The sequence below is a fragment of the Hypanus sabinus genome, chromosome 3, assembly GCF_030144855.1.
Source record: "Hypanus sabinus isolate sHypSab1 chromosome 3, sHypSab1.hap1, whole genome shotgun sequence".
NCBI lineage: Eukaryota > Metazoa > Chordata > Chondrichthyes > Myliobatiformes > Dasyatidae > Hypanus > Hypanus sabinus.
This window is the reverse complement of record NC_082708.1, coordinates 20,213,181-20,228,764: the sequence shown is the minus strand read 5'-3', so window position 1 is coordinate 20,228,764 and position 15,584 is coordinate 20,213,181. Positions and strand designations below refer to the sequence as shown.

Sequence of the window (15,584 nt, the reverse complement as noted above, 5' to 3'; positions counted from 1 at the left end):
TAATTGTTCTCCTATATCTTCAGAGGTTCATTTATTATCAAAGCATATATCCAAATATAACTCTGAAATCTGTCTTCTCCAGATAGCCACGAAACAAAGAAAGAACATGAAAGTTGTTCGGAGAGAAACATCAACCCCTCCCCCTGCACAAAAAAGAAAGGCATCCTGATCATGAACCCCCCCCCTCCCCACTGCTCAAAATGAACAGGAACATCGACTCTCAAAAACAACCCTCCCCCATACAGAAAAATGAATAGAACGCAACAGAACATCAACCCCCAAACACCGTCCCCTTGCACAACAAAACGGAAAAGGATCTGGCTATAAAAAGGCAGTATGTACAAACTGTAAGTGTGAAAAGGTCCATAGTCCATAAACACAATAGTCCGAATCATAAATGCAGAACTCACAAAACCATCCTACAGTATCATCGACATTCATCAAAAGAGAGGGACACCACAAGAGGCAGAGAGGCCTACTGCCTGCCACAGTGAGCCACACAGTGCTAGGTCGCTCACAGATTCCTTCTCCAGCAGCAATCAAAAGGCAGGCAGTCAGTGCTGAACTCTCGGTAGCCTTTCGCATTTGCCTTGATGTCTCAGTCTTCCTCAAAGGTTTAAGCAGTGACTGGTGGACATTTTAACCGATGAAATGGAGTCAAACATCGGTTCACACTGTCTCAAAGTTTCTTTGCATCAAAGCTGTCCTAGTTTGCGCTCGCTTCCCGGAATCTTCTCAGACACAGCAAAGCGATGGCTGACTCAAACCGTCTCCTAACTGTAAACTGTGGGCTCTAACAATCCCAGAAACACACTTAAGGTAAAAAACAGATGTAAAAAAAAGTGAGACACATTTTCAGGAGCCATCTGGAAGATGTCGACTGAAGGAACCTTGTATGCTAGTGCCATCTTATGATCTTATCTGGAGGTTTTAGTGAGCTGCTTATAAGTCTTGGCATGCATCACTTCGATCCACTATATCTTTGCTGATGATCAGCACCTTTCCACACTAATCCTGTTTCCCAGCCCTCGGCCTATAGCCTTGTATTCCATGGTGATAGTTTTTAAATATGGTGAGAGTATTGTCCTCCATTGCCCCCTCAGGCAGGGTATTCCCGATCTCAATCACACTTTGTATGAAAACATTTTCCTTAAGTACCCTTAGGTCTCCTAGTCCTTATTGTAAATCCATGCCCTTGGGTTATAGACACCTCTGCTAATGGTCAAAGTTTCCCACTATCTATCCTGTCTACAGTATATCCTTCATTTTATATAATTGGGTCAGTCTTCAACATTCTCTGCTTTGGGGAAAACAAAACCAGCCTATCTAGCCTTTCCTTGCAGCTGAAGTACTCTACCTCACACAGAATCTCGGTGAATCTTCTTGGCATCCTCTCCAGTGCAGCCATGTCCTTCCTATAGTGTGGTGATCAAGACTGCAGACAATTCTCCAGCTTTGTATCTGTTACCTTTGAGTCCTTATAAATTGTAAAGCATTATACAAGAAAGAACACAATTAAAACAAAAAAAAACCTTTCTATACTCTTTATTCTTTGTCTTGGCCAATGAAAGAAAATGTCCTATATAACTTCTTTAACACTTTATCTGTGTGGTTTCTTCTAGCAATTTTTAGACATGTCCCTCCGTTCCTCAGTAGTAAAACCCTACCATTCACCTGATTAATCAGCTTTCAGAATTAAATTTCTGTTTGCATTTCCCGCCCTATTTTACCAACTTGTTGGCATCACCCTACAGCTGAACGTATCTTTCTCAATATTTTTGTGTCACTTGCAGACATGTTATTCAACTCACTACCTTCCCCTCCATGCTGTAACATTATAACATATTGCTGTTTCTTCGTCACGGCTGGCTCTGTACCCTGGAGCTCCCTGCCTGTTGGCACCTGTACCACATAAACCGTGGCACTTCACCACTGTGGCTTACAGTCATCTCTGCAAAGGTGATGTCAGCCAGTCCCACATCCTGTGAATGAGTGAGTCAGAAAAACACATTCTATCTCTCCGCTCAGTTAAGCCTGTTAATTACTGACATGGGAGTAATGATTGGAGACTTTGATAATGCTGGAACCTCAGTGTACTTTGGAGTTTTAAGCCCCTAAGACATAGGAGTAGAATTACTAGAATCCTAGAATTAGGATCGAGGCAGGACAGTGAAGGGGCATAGGCGTCAGTGAGTCAGACCGGCAGAAAGAATTTAAAAGATCATTTTTTCTTCAGCGGTTTCATCGAGGCAAGACTGAGCAGGCACGTGGATGTCAGCGAGATTGGCTGGCGGGAAAAATTTTAGAAGGAGACAGCTTTGTAGAATGCGTGTCGGAGTAGAGGGAGTCAGAGTAGGAGTGCTTTGGCAATAACAGGTCGAGGTGCGGTAAATTACTTGTGAAGAATAGGAATAGGAAGTATGTCTGCGAAGTAGCCACACCAGGGCCTCAGGAGACAGATAAGTGGGTAACAGTCAGGAGAGGGAAGGGCAAGAGTCAGGTACTGGAGAGTACCCCTGTGGCTGTGCCCCTTAACAATAAGTACTCCTGTTTGAGTACTGTTGTGGGGGACGACCTAGATGGAGGAAGGAACAGTAGCCGTGCCTCTGGCACAGAGTGGCCGTGCGACTCAGAAGAGTAGAGAAAGGAAGAGGATGGCAGCAGTGATAGGGGACTCTATAGTTAGGGTGTCAGACAAGTGATTCTGTGGACGCAGGAAAGAAACACAGATGGTAGTTTGCCACCCAGGTACCAGGGTCTGGGATGTTCCTGTTCGCGTCCATGATATCCTGAAGTGGGAAGGTGAACAGCCAGAGGTTGTGGTACATATTGGTACCAACGACATAGGTAGGAAAAGGGAGGAGGTCCTGAAAACAGACTCCAGGGAATTATGAGAAACAAGACCACAAGGGTAGTAATTTCGGGATTACTGCCTGTGCCATGCGACAGTGAGTGTAGGAATAGGGTGAGGTTGAGGATAAATGTGTGGCTGAGAAATTGAAGCAGAGGCCAGGGACTCAGATTTCTGGATCATTTGGACCTCTTTTGGGGCAGGTGTGACCTGTATAAAAAGGACGGGTTGCACTTGAATCCCAGGGGGGCCAATATCCTGACAGCGTGGTTTGCTAAGGCTATTGGGGAGAGTTTAAACTAGAAATGCTGGGGGGTGTGGGAACCGAACTAAAGAGGCAGACGACGGGGAAATTGGCTCACAAATAGAGAAAACTTGCAGACAGTGTGTGAGGGAGGACAGGCAGTTGATAGAGAAGGGATGCCCTCAGACCGATGGTTTGAGATGTGTCTATTTTAATTCAAGGAGTATCATGAACAAAGCAGATGAGTTTAGAGCGTGGATCAGTTCTTGGAGCTATGATATTGTGGCCATTACAGAGACTTGGATGGCTCAGAGGCAGGAATGGTTACTTAGAGTGCCAGGCTTTAGATATTTCAAAAAGGACAGGGAGGGAGGCAAAAGCGGTGGCATTGTTGATCAGAAATAGTGACACGGCTGCAGAGGAAGTCATGAAGGGATTGTCTACCGAGTCTCTGTGGGTGGAAGTTAGAAACAGGAAGGGGTCAATAACTCTACTGGGTGCTTTTTATAGACCACCCAATAGTAACAGGGACATTGAGGAGCAGATAGGGAGACAGATTCTGGAACGGTGCAAAAATAACAGGGTTATTGTGATGGGAGATTTAAATTTCCCCAATATTGATAGGCATGTCCCTAGAACAAGGGGTTTAGATGGGGTGGAGTTTGTTAGGTGTGCTCAGGAAGGTTTTCTGTCACAATGTGTAGATAAGCCTACAAGAGGAGAGGCTGTACTTGATCTGGTATTGGGAAATGAACCAGATCAGGTGTCAGGTCTCTCAGTGGGAGAGCATTTTGGAGATAGTGATCACAATTCTATCTCCTTTACCATAGCATTGGAGAGGGATAGGAGCAGAAAAGTCAAGAAAACGTGTAATTGGAGTAAGGGGAAATATGAAGCTATCGGGCAGGAACTTGGAAGCATAAATTGGGAGCAGATATTTTCAGGGAAATGTATGGCTGGCAGAAATGTGTCAAATGTTCAGGGGATATCTGCGTGGCGTTCTGCATAGGTATGTTCCAATGAGACAAGGAAAGGATGGTAGGCTACAGAAATCATGGTGTACAAAGGCTGTTGAAAAGCTAGTCAAGAAGAAAAAAAAAGCTTACGAAAGGTTCAAAAAACTAGGTAATGATAGAGATCTAGAAAATTATAAGGCTAGCAGGAAGGAGCTTAAGAATGAAATTAGGAGAGCCAGAAGGGGCCATGAGAAGGCCTTGGCGAGCAGGATTAAGGAAAACCCCAAGGCATTCTACAAGTATGTGAAGAGCAAGAGGATGAGGTGTGAGAGAATAGGACCAATCAAGTGTGACAGTGGAAAGGTGTGTACGGAACCAGAGGAGGTAGCGGAGGTACTTAATGAATACTTTACCTCAGTATTCACTATGGAAAAGGACCTTGGTGATTGTAGGAATGACTTATAGCAGACTGAAAAGCTTGAGCATGTAGATATTAAGAAAGAGGATGTGCTGGAGCTTTTGGAAAGTATCAAGTTGGATAAGTCACCAGGACCGTATGAGATGTACCCCAGGCTACTGTGGGAGGCAAGGGAGGAGATTGCGGAGCCTCTGGCAATGATCTTTGCATCATCAATGGGGACGGGAGAGGTTCCAGAGGATTGGAGGGTTGCAGATGTTGTTCCCTTATTCAAGAAAGGGAGCAGAGATAGCCCAGGATATTATTGATCAGTGAGTGCTACTTCAATGGTTGGTAAGTTGATGGAGAAGATCCTGAGAGACAGGAGTTATGAACATTTGGAGAGGCATAATATGATTAAGAATAGTCAGCATGGCTTTGTCAAAGGCAGGTCGTGCCTTATGAGCCTGATTAAACTTTTTGAGGATATGACTAAACACATTGATGAAGGTAAAGCAGTAGATGTAGTTTATATGGATTTTAGCAAGACTTTTTATAAGATGCTCCATGCAAGGCTTATTGAGAAAGTAAGGAGGCATGGGATCCAAGGGGTCCTTGCTTGGTGGATCCAGAATTGGTTTGCCCACAGAAGGCAAAGAGTCATCGTAGATGGGTCATATTCTGCATGGAGGTCGGTGACCAGTGGTGTGCCTGAGGGATCTATTCTGGGACCCCTTCTCTTCATGATTTTTATAAACGACCTGGAATGAGGAAGTGGATGGATGGGTTAGTAAATTTGCTGATGACACAAAGGTTGGAGGTGTTGTGGATAGTGTGGAGGGCTGTCAGAGGTTACAGCGGGACATTGATAGGATGTAAAACTGGGCTGAGAAGTGGCAGATGGAGTTCAATCCAGATAAGTGTAAAGTGGTTCATTTTGGTAGGTCAAATATGATGGCAAAATATAGTATTAATAGTAAGACGCTTGGCCATCGTCCTGCCTCATTCCTGTACTGAAGACGCCGTGCCCCAGTGGTTCCAATGACTACAGACCGGTGGCATTGACCTCCCACATCATGAAGACCCTGGAGAGATTTGTTCTAGAGCAGCTCCGTCCTATGGTTAGGCCACACTTAGACCCCCTCCAGTTTGCCTACCAGCCCTGACTAGGAGTTGAGGATGCCATCGTCTACCTGCTGAACCATATCTACACCCACCTGGACAAGCAGGCGAGCACTGTGAGGGTCATGTTTTTTGACTTCTCCAGTGCGTTCCACACCATCCATCCTGCTTTGCTGGGTGAGAAGCTGACAGTGATGCAGGTGGATGCTTCCCTGGTGTCATGGATTATTGATTACCTGACTGGCAGACCACAGTACGTGCGCTTGCAACACTGTGTGTCAGACAGAGTGGTCAGCAGCACTGGGGCTCCACAGGGGACTGTCCTGTCTCCCTTTCTCTTCACCATCTACACCTCGGACTTCAACTACTGCACAAAGTCTTGCCATCTTCATAAGTTTTCTGATGACTCTGCCATAGTTGGATGCATTACCAAGGGAGATGAGGCAAAGTACGGGACTATGGTGGGAAACTTTGTCACATGGTGTGAGCAGAATCATCTGCAGCTTAATGTGAAAGACTAAGGAGCTGGTGGTGGACCTGAGGAGGGCTAAGGCACCGGTGATCCCTGTTTCCATCCAAGGGGTCAGTGTGGACGTGGTGGAGGATTACAAATACCTGGGGATACGAATTGACAATAAACTGGACTGGTCAAAGAACACTGAGGCTGTCTACAAGAAGGGTCAGAGCCGTCTCTACTTCCTGAGGAGACTGAGGTCCTTTAACATCTGCCGGACGATGCTGAGGATGTTCTACGAGTCTGTGGTGGCCAGTGCTATCATGTTTGCTGTTGTGTGCTGGGGCAGCAGGCTGAGGGTAGAGGATACCAACAGAATCAACAAACTCATTCGTAAGGCCAGTAATGTTGTTGGGGTGGAACTGGACTTTGACAGTGGTGTCTGAAAAGAGGATGCTGTTCAAGTTTCATGCCATTTTGGACAATGACTCCCATCCACTCCATAATGTACTGGTTAGGCACAGGAGTACGTTCAGCCAGAGACTCATTCCACCGAGATGCAACACTGAGCGTCATAGGAAGTCATTCCTGCCTGTGGCCATCAAACTTTACAACTCCTCCCTTGGAGTGTCAGACACCCTGAGCCAATATGCTGGACTTACTTCCACTTGGAATAATTTATTTATTATCATTTAATTATTTATGGTTTTATATTGCTATATTTCTACACTATTCTTGGTTGGTGCGACTGTAATGAAACCCATTTCCCCCAGGATCAATAAAGTATGTCTGTCTGTCTATCAGTGTGCAGGATCAGAGGGATCTTGGGGTCCGAATTCATAGGACACTCAAAGCTGCTGTGCAGGTTGACTGTGTGGTTAAGAAGATGTACGGTGTATGGGCCTTCATCAACTGTGGGATTGAGATCAAGAACTAAGATGTAATGCTACAGCTATATAGGACCCTGTTCAGCCACCACTTGGAGTACTGTGCTCAGTTCTGGTTACCTCACTACAGGAAGGATGTAGAAACTTTAGACTGGGTCCAGAGGAGATTTACAAGGATGTTGCCTGGATTGGGGAGCATGCCTTATGAGAATGGGTTGAGTGAACTAGGCCTTTTCTCCTTGGAGAGACGGAGGATGAGAAGTGACCTGACAGAGGTGTATAAGATGATGAGAGACATTGATCATGTAGTCAGAGGCTTTTTCCCCAGGGCTGAAATGGCTAACGTGAGAAGGCACAGTTTTAAGGTACTTGGAAGCAGGTACAGAGGAGATGTCAAGGGTAGGTTTTTTTACAGAGAGAGTGGACAGCTGGTGTCGGTGGTGGAGGCAGATACGGTAAGGTCTTTTAAGAGACTCCTGGACAGGGATATGGAGCTCAGAAAAATAGAGGGCCATGGGTAATCCTAGGTTATTTCTAAAGTAAGTACATGTTCGGCACAGCATTGTGGGCCAAAGGGCCTGTATTGTGCTGTAGGTTTTCTGTTTCTAATTAGGCTATTTGGCCCATTGAGTCTCTTCTGCCATTCCATGGTGGCTAATTTATTATCCCTCTCAACCCCATTCTCCTGTCTTCTCTCTGTAACCTTTGACACCCTTACTAATCAAGAACCTATCAACCTCCGCTTTAAGTATACTAATGGCTTGGCTCCCACAACCATTTGTGGGAATAAGTTCCACAGCTCCACCACTCTCTGGCTAAAGAAATTCCTTCTCATCTGTTCTGAAGGGATATCCTTTTATTCTGAGGCTGTGTCCTCTGGTCCAGACTCCCCCACTATAGGAAACATCCTGTCCACATCCACTTTGTCTAGGTCTTTCAATATTCGATTGGTTTCCATCAGACCTCCCCTTGTTCTTCTAAACTCCATGTTTAGAAAATAATTATGGTGTAATATCTGTTAGGAGTGATATTTAAATATTATTGAGCCTCTCTGAGGGGTAATGTCTGTAACAATAATATTCTTTACACATGAAGCCCTGTACTTCTACCATTTCCAGCAGGGTAGCATGGTAACATTACGTTACAGAGCTAGTGGTCACTTTATAGTGTCAGTGATAATTGATTGGGGGTTTGATTCCCGCTGCCGTCTGTAAGGAGTATGTACGTTCTCTCCATGACTGCATTGGTTTTCTCTGGGTGCTCTGGTTTCCTCCTACATTCCAAAAATAATAATGAGTTCTGGTCATATTATGTTGGCGCTGGTAGCGCAGTGACATATGTGGGCTGCCCTGCCACAACCCTCACTGATTTCATTTGACACAGCACATTTCACTGTATGTTTCGGTATTTTGCTGTACATGTGAGAAATTAATCTTTATTTTCCCTCACAGGGGACAGCATTAGTAGTGTGGCACTGAATGAGGAACAGCAGAGAAAGCCATTACCCAACTTTCTGATGTCTCAGTTAAAGTCGACGGAGCTCAGAGAAAGTGAGAGGGACGTAAACCAGATGGGGAGTTGTGTAAAGGAAGATCCAGTGGACAAGGATGGTTTACAGTCACCTTGCAGGTAGATTTTAGTTTAACTTGCTTTTTATTGTCCTTTGCTATCTCTCTTCTGGAGAGAAGAATTAGGTTTTGAGAAATTCGATTTGCCCACAGTAAGTAACCTACAACTATTGTTGGGCAGATTATCAGCAGATTATTTACTTTTTACTTCCTCTCCTTCGCTGCTGAAATGCAGTATTGTTTTGGGGTATGGTTTGCCTCCTCAGACAGTGAGGAACTGGTTAAAAGTTCAGATCTAGATATTAGCATCAAACTAACTGGTTGAACATGGAATGTGAACATAGGCATCCGTTAGTCTCGAGAGACCATGCATTTGCGCCTTGAAAAGTTTCCAGGGTGCAGGCCTGGGCAAGGTTGTATGCGAGACTGGCAGTTGCCTATGCTGCAAGTCTCCCCTCACCATGCCACTGATGTTGTCCAAGGGCAAGGGCCGATATGGCTTGGCACCGGTGTTGTCACAGAGCAATGTGTGGTTACATGCATTGCTCAAGGACACAACATGCTGCCTTAACTGAGGCTTGAACTAACGACCTTCAGATCACTAGATGAACGCCTTAACCACTTGGCCACACGCCAACAGAACGTGAATACGGTATGTTCAAATGGAAGTGTAATTTCCTCACCTGGAATGGTGGGAGATGTCAAGGTTAAAAGAGAGGTGTTGTCCCTGAATGGTAAAACATCACGAGAAGGGAATGGCAATTGTGTTTTTTGTTGCCACATGCACTATGATACAGTGAAAACCTCTACTTTGTATGCCATTCAGACTGGTCACTCTAAGCTTAAGTACAATTCTGTTCAAAAGTCCTTAAGGACATAGCTAGGGTGCCCAAAACTTTTGCACATTACTGTATATTTGATTAAAATATGAAGGTGGTTGGGGAAACAAAAAAGAGTACATAGCTTTGTATTACCTCAGTCATATTAAGTGTTATTTGGTAACTGGAAAGACAATATTCAGTTTTGTTCAAAAGTCTTAGGCACCATAGCTATATACATGAGCCTAAGAATTTTGCACAGTACTGTACCTCAAGGTGATACAAAAGGAAAATCAGAAATGGAGGGCATATTATAGTGTTAGTACAATTCAGAGATCAAGAGTTCATCTTTAATGTACAGGACATACTTTTAGGTCTTATAAAGGGGGATAGAAGCTGGCCTTTTGGTGAAAATGGAAATATGCATGTGTGTGTGAAATTATATGAACTCTTTCTCCTTTAGTGAGTATGGCATCACCACAATGGAAGTCACAGAGAATATAGCAACAGAAGATGCAGCTAAATCACCTGAAAGTGACCTTGATGACTTGAATGAAATATTGGATATTGATAATGACTGATGTGAATCTGGTAAGTCTTAGAATGAGTCTGCTTGTATTTATTATTTTCCCCCTTAAGTATTGGAAATATGGATCAAAAAGATACTGCAATTTTTTTTGAAGTAAACTAATATCCTTTCCTGCTGTAAGAGCTATAAATAATTGTTTGATTATTTCTGTCAGATTGAAATCTAAAATATATATATAGAGACATGTTTCAATTTAATCTTTGTGATCAAAAATGTTTGGTGAATTCAGAGTGGCACAGACGCTAGGGTCCCTGCTTCAATGGTACATCAAATCCCTAATCTCTGGCATTGTATGAGCAGAGTTCGCATGCTCTCCCTGTGACCGCTTGGATTTGCTCCAAATACTCCATTTTCCTACAACATCCCAAAAGGTGCGTGGTTTCGGAAGCTAAATCTCCACCTCATGTTATCTGTTGGTCAGTGGTAGAATCTGTGGGGAGAGGATGAGAGAAGTATGGCGTGAAATAAAACTGGATCATTAGTGCTAATGTGTGCTTGGTGGTTATCGCAGACTTTGTGAGCTGATGGATCCGTTTCTATGTTAAGACCCTACAGCACACTGTTCTAATATTTTGTATGGGTTATCAAACTGAGGCCTTATTGACTCCCTTCAATGGTGTATAAAAGAGAGCCAAGGATACTATATTGCTGCGGAGTAAGTTGTCCTGCCCGACTTACTTTGCTGGTCGAGGGATAAATAAAATAGGTTTTCCAGTCAATATCAGAAGCTTGCCACGTGCCAATTAGCTGCAGCGTTTCTCACATTTTACCAGAGACCATACCTAAAAGATCTTTCTGTATAGTGATTTGCAAGGACAACTTGAAAGGCATCTATAGCAATTTGTTTAAGAATTTCATCAAAAAAAGTTTCCAAGGCCTGTAATTATAGAAAAGATCAACAGGACTTGAATAGTATTTCAATGTCAATAAGAATTGTGTACTGTTGTTATTTTCATAGATGCCAGTGAGGGGGATATCTCGAGGCAGTGTCGGCATCAACATTTCCAATTGGGAGCTGTCGAAAACACTGAAATCTTATAAAATAATTTATGTTACCAGCATAATTGGAACCAGAGACCAATGTATAACTGTTGGTGGTACTATTGCAGTACCTAGGAGTAAAACAGAAGTAAGTTTCTTTGCAGAAAAGCCCCTGCAGAAGAACATCTCCCATGGCTGAGGTAGTTCTTTAGAGGATATTAATTTCTGCAACTTGTAAGATCTTATTCCTTCCTCTCAAAAATAGTTAGTGTACAAGTAGAATATCGTGCTTTCACCATTTTTATTCTTGGGTAAATGGATGGAGTTGCATTTCATCACTTTCAGCATTACAGTAGAAAAAAACAAGGTGACAAAATGAGTAAAAGAAAGTGTCATTCAGTGTAATTATGTATGATAGCTAACGGGGTTTGTTTATTAGGAATTTAGAAATTAAGAGCTGAGTGCCAAATAATAAATGGGGGAAGGTTATCAAATTATGCCAATAACTATTAAAATTATACACAATAGTGTTCAAGAAGGTGTATCCCAATCTGTCAATCATGAATTTTTTAAAAAAAGTATTATAAAGACAACCCATTTAGGGCTTTTACTGGATTTAACTGGCAGACCATCTCCAATTTGATCTTATTTCTCTGTAAAGTGTAAGTGGAGGTTAGAGAGGATTTAAGTAAAGCAAGATAGAAATGGAGAGCTAGGAAAAGGAAGCAAAAAAATTGATATTGTAAGTGCAGACTATATGCGGTGGCCACTTTATTAGGTACCCCTGCTCATTAATGCAAATATCTAATCAGAATCATGTAGCAGCAACTCAATGGTCATATGATTCAGCTGCAGTTCAAACTAAGCATCAGAAAGGGGAAGTAGTGTGATCTAAGTGACTTTGACTGTGTAACGATTTCTTGGTGCCAAATGGAGTGGTTTGAGTAATAATTATCAGACTGGTTCAAGCTGACAGTAACTCAAATAACCATGAGTTACGACAGTGGTGTGTTGAAGAGCATCTCTAAATGCACAACGTATCGGCCTTTGAAGCGGATGGGCTACAGCAGCAGCAGACCACACCGGTTTCAATTCTTGTAATTAATAAACTGGTAACTGAGTGTAGGTTGTTATTATCCAAAGTAGGTCTAAGAATGCTTGTTACAGGAGAACTTTGAGCATGTTTAATAAATGTAATTATCAGTAGATTCCAAATAGATGCTGAATTTTGGTACAATTGACTAGTTACAGTTCTGCAATGCCAAGGTCATTTCAAACCCCCATTGCAGATAAATTGAATTTAATAAATCTGGAATCAGCAAAAAGCAACTGCAAAACATTTAAAATTATCATTAAAAAAGCAAACTTATTAACATCTTCTAGAGAAAAGATTCACAATTAATGCTGGGTCATTCATTAATTTTAACCTGACTAAATATGCCAAGGGATATTGGGGATTTTATTGAATGGGGAATCAGGCTAAAGGGACAACCATCCCTATGAAATCAGTCTGACAAAGAAATTGTCGTTCTGAGGTTCAATACCACAGTGGTTTGTCAGTAACATCTAAGTGGCTGAGAAACACAAGTCACCTGGTCAATAATCATACGAATCCTGGTAAACAATAAGATTGGTTCTGTGAGTCCCCTGTATTCACCATTGCCCTTTTGATTTCAAGTCAAGTCAGATCTGCTTCTTACCTACATTCTTCCTGCTCAATCATTCAGCTTTTGAATCAGTAATTCTCACATTTAACATTATTTGTTGAAAATAATGCAAGAATATAGACTTCTGTCGAAGGGTTTTGTTCCAAAACGTTGACTATTTTTTTCCATAAATGTTGCTTGGCCTGCCGAGTTCCTCCAGCATTGTGTGTGTATTACAAGTATGTAGAATTTAGCTCTAACCTGTCTCTCCCCATGGCTCCAGTGACTATAAGTCTAGCATTTTTGAAAAATAGCAAGATTAACTAATCTCAATGCTGTGAATGGGATATTTTGCACAAAATATCTACCTTACTGGCTTATATTTACAATGGCACATAATCAAAAACCTTCAGTGAATTAACACACACAAAATGCTGAAGGAACTCGGCAGTTCAGGCAGCATCTATGGAAAGATGGGGCACCACAGCAGCATAGCAGTTAGCACAACAGTATTACAGTGCCAATGACCAGGGTTCAATTCCTGCCGCTGTCTCGAAGGAGTTTCTATGTTCTCCCTTTGTGACTGTGTGAGTTTCCTCCGGGAGCTCCGATTTCCTCCCACATTCCAAAGATGGATGGGTTAGTAGGTTAATTGGTCACATGGGTGCAATTGAGTACAGCAGGCTCCATGCTGTATCTCTAAAATAAAAGAAACGGAATAGAGTCCTTTAGTAAATTGATGTTCTGCCAAGTTATAGCAAACAAATACACTAATACATTTTACACAAACCACCTTTGAGGCATTTCTGAAATGGATGCTAGTGCAATTCATAAATACAGGATTTACAACCTGCAGGATCAAGTAGCTCTGTGAGTACTACACCGATTACTTTCTGGAGGATGGCTCAGCAAAACTATCTGAAGTTCAGCCAGGTTATAAGAGGGACATTTCTATTTTAAATCTATATGAGGAGAGATCTGTACTTAATTCTTTCTTTTCAATTAAAGAAGTCACAGATGCCAGTTGAATACCTCCTCACGGTGTGACATGGGCCCCATAAATTAGAGTAAAATAGCCATACCACTGCCTCAAGCAGTGCATTAAATATCTCCCCTGCCTCCTCATTAAATGTACGATTTCAGGCCTCAATGGTGAAAACTGGGGGCGGGGGAGGAAGAAGTGGGCAAAATTTGACACATTATTTGCATAGTAGTGATATGCAGAGATGTACAGGCCAAGGTGACTTTATAATGTACTTGCACAAGCTATTAAAAATACAAACAGAAAAATAATCATAGCCAAAATGTAGTCTTCATAATAGAGGAAGGTTGAAACGGTTCAACAAACACTAAAAATTGCAGTGTTTAGTGCAATTGCTTTACAGCACCAGCTTTCGCTGATCTGGGTTCTTGTGGTTGCCTGGAAGAAGTTAGCACATTCTCCCCATGGCCATGTTGGTTTACTTCAGGTGTTTTGGTATTCTCCCACATTCCAAAGATTTAAAGTTAGGTCCTTATTAATCAAGAACCTAGCAACCTCTGCTTTAAATATACCCAATGACTTAGCCTTCACAGCTGTCTGCGGCAATGAATTTCACAGATATACCACCCTCTAGCTAAAGAAATTCCTCATCTCCACTCTGAGGCTGTGCTCTCTAGTCCTAGTCTCTCCCATTGTAGCAAACATCCTCTCCACATCTATCTAGACATTTCAATAAGCACTGGGAGACCTGGATGAGCAGCTTCAAAACTCAGGTTCCTTAAACATTTTACAAAGTTCACTGTGTGCTTAAACCAACAGGGAGTGTTTAATTTAGCATCTATCTGCTGATATGTTCATTCCATGGGTGCCTTAGTAGTGACACCATCAGCAACACTGCATTAACAACTCTTCTATCTGAGCGTGACAAGGTCTGCAGGAATCCCAACAGCTGCCACAATAGTGTCAACTCTCTCTGCTCCAACGACAGATGTTATTTCCCTAAATATGGGCACATTTCAACAGCAGCCATGTGTCAGTCATTTATAACAACAAAAATAAATATAGAATCAGAATATTTTTCTGTAAATCATACAATCTAATTCTTTATTATACTACATAAATGCAAATTTTGACATCTAAACACCATGTCACATTGTCCCAGTGACTGCAGTATTTCAGTTGGTCCACAGCTCACTTTGGCATTTCTAAAATTTCCTCTCTGCTAGCTCATGTTGTAAGAATTCTCATTCTTGGCAAAAATTACCTTGGCACCTCCTGCCATGTCTGTCACACTGGACCACACTCCTTACATCTCTGCCACCTCAGCTTTGATGTTGCTCCAGAATTATGGAAAACCTCCCCCACTTCACCAGAACAGCCATTGTCTGGCTGTTGTCTGACTGCCACGGACTTGAACTTGGGGCAGCATGGCAGTATAGTGGTTAGCTCAACAGTTTACAGTACCGGGGACCCAGATTCAAATCCTGCCACTGCCTTTAAGGAGTTTGTACGTTCTATCCATGACTGCATGGGCGTTCTCTGGGTGCTCCGGTTTCCTCCCACTCTCCAAAGATGTACCTTTTGGTAGGTTAGTTGGTTCTTGTTCCGTGATGAGGCTAGAATTAAATTGTTGGATTGCTGGATGGCATGACTCAAAGGACCAATTTCTCACTGTCTCAATAAATAAAATAAATTATTCTTACTGGTGTGCAGCTAAGTAGTTGCAGTTGCTTAACAATGACAGCAGGGCATCACTTTCTGTAAACCACAAATAATGCTTTGACATTTGTTCAATTTGTACACAGCTGATAGTTCTTTTTAAACTATTAATTGATGTAATATTCAGAATTTAACTTGGTTTGGTAGCAGTAATTTTAAAATAAAGAGATTCTCTGCTCAAATTAAAATATCTACTAGAATTCTGAAGAATATTTGTTTCCAAATAACAATAAGACATGGCTATAAGAAATTTCAAAACTACATTCATTGAAATGTTATTTTTCCGTCATTCATGTAATTGTTCATTTTGTTCAATCAAAAGACAGTTTGCAAGGTACTCACCAGTTAAGGACTGTAATTGTGCATGTTA

The 15,584-nt window shown here is 42.2% G+C and overlaps 1 protein-coding gene across 2 annotated transcripts in view; it reads left to right on the top strand.

The window, feature by feature from the left end:
• LOC132391080 (cohesin subunit SA-2-like) overlaps positions 1 to 14,515 on the top strand; it is a 136,219-nt gene extending 121,704 nt beyond the window's left edge. For both annotated transcript variants that reach the window (XM_059963804.1, XM_059963805.1), the window contains 3 exons: positions 8,363 to 8,540; positions 9,761 to 9,888; positions 10,845 to 14,515. In XM_059963804.1, the coding sequence (XP_059819787.1) occupies positions 8,363 to 8,540; positions 9,761 to 9,878 (296 nt within the window). In that variant the 3' untranslated portion in view covers positions 9,879 to 9,888; positions 10,845 to 14,515. The remainder of the gene's footprint in view (positions 1 to 8,362; positions 8,541 to 9,760; positions 9,889 to 10,844) is intronic.
• The last annotated feature ends 1,069 nt before the right edge of the window (positions 14,516 to 15,584 follow it).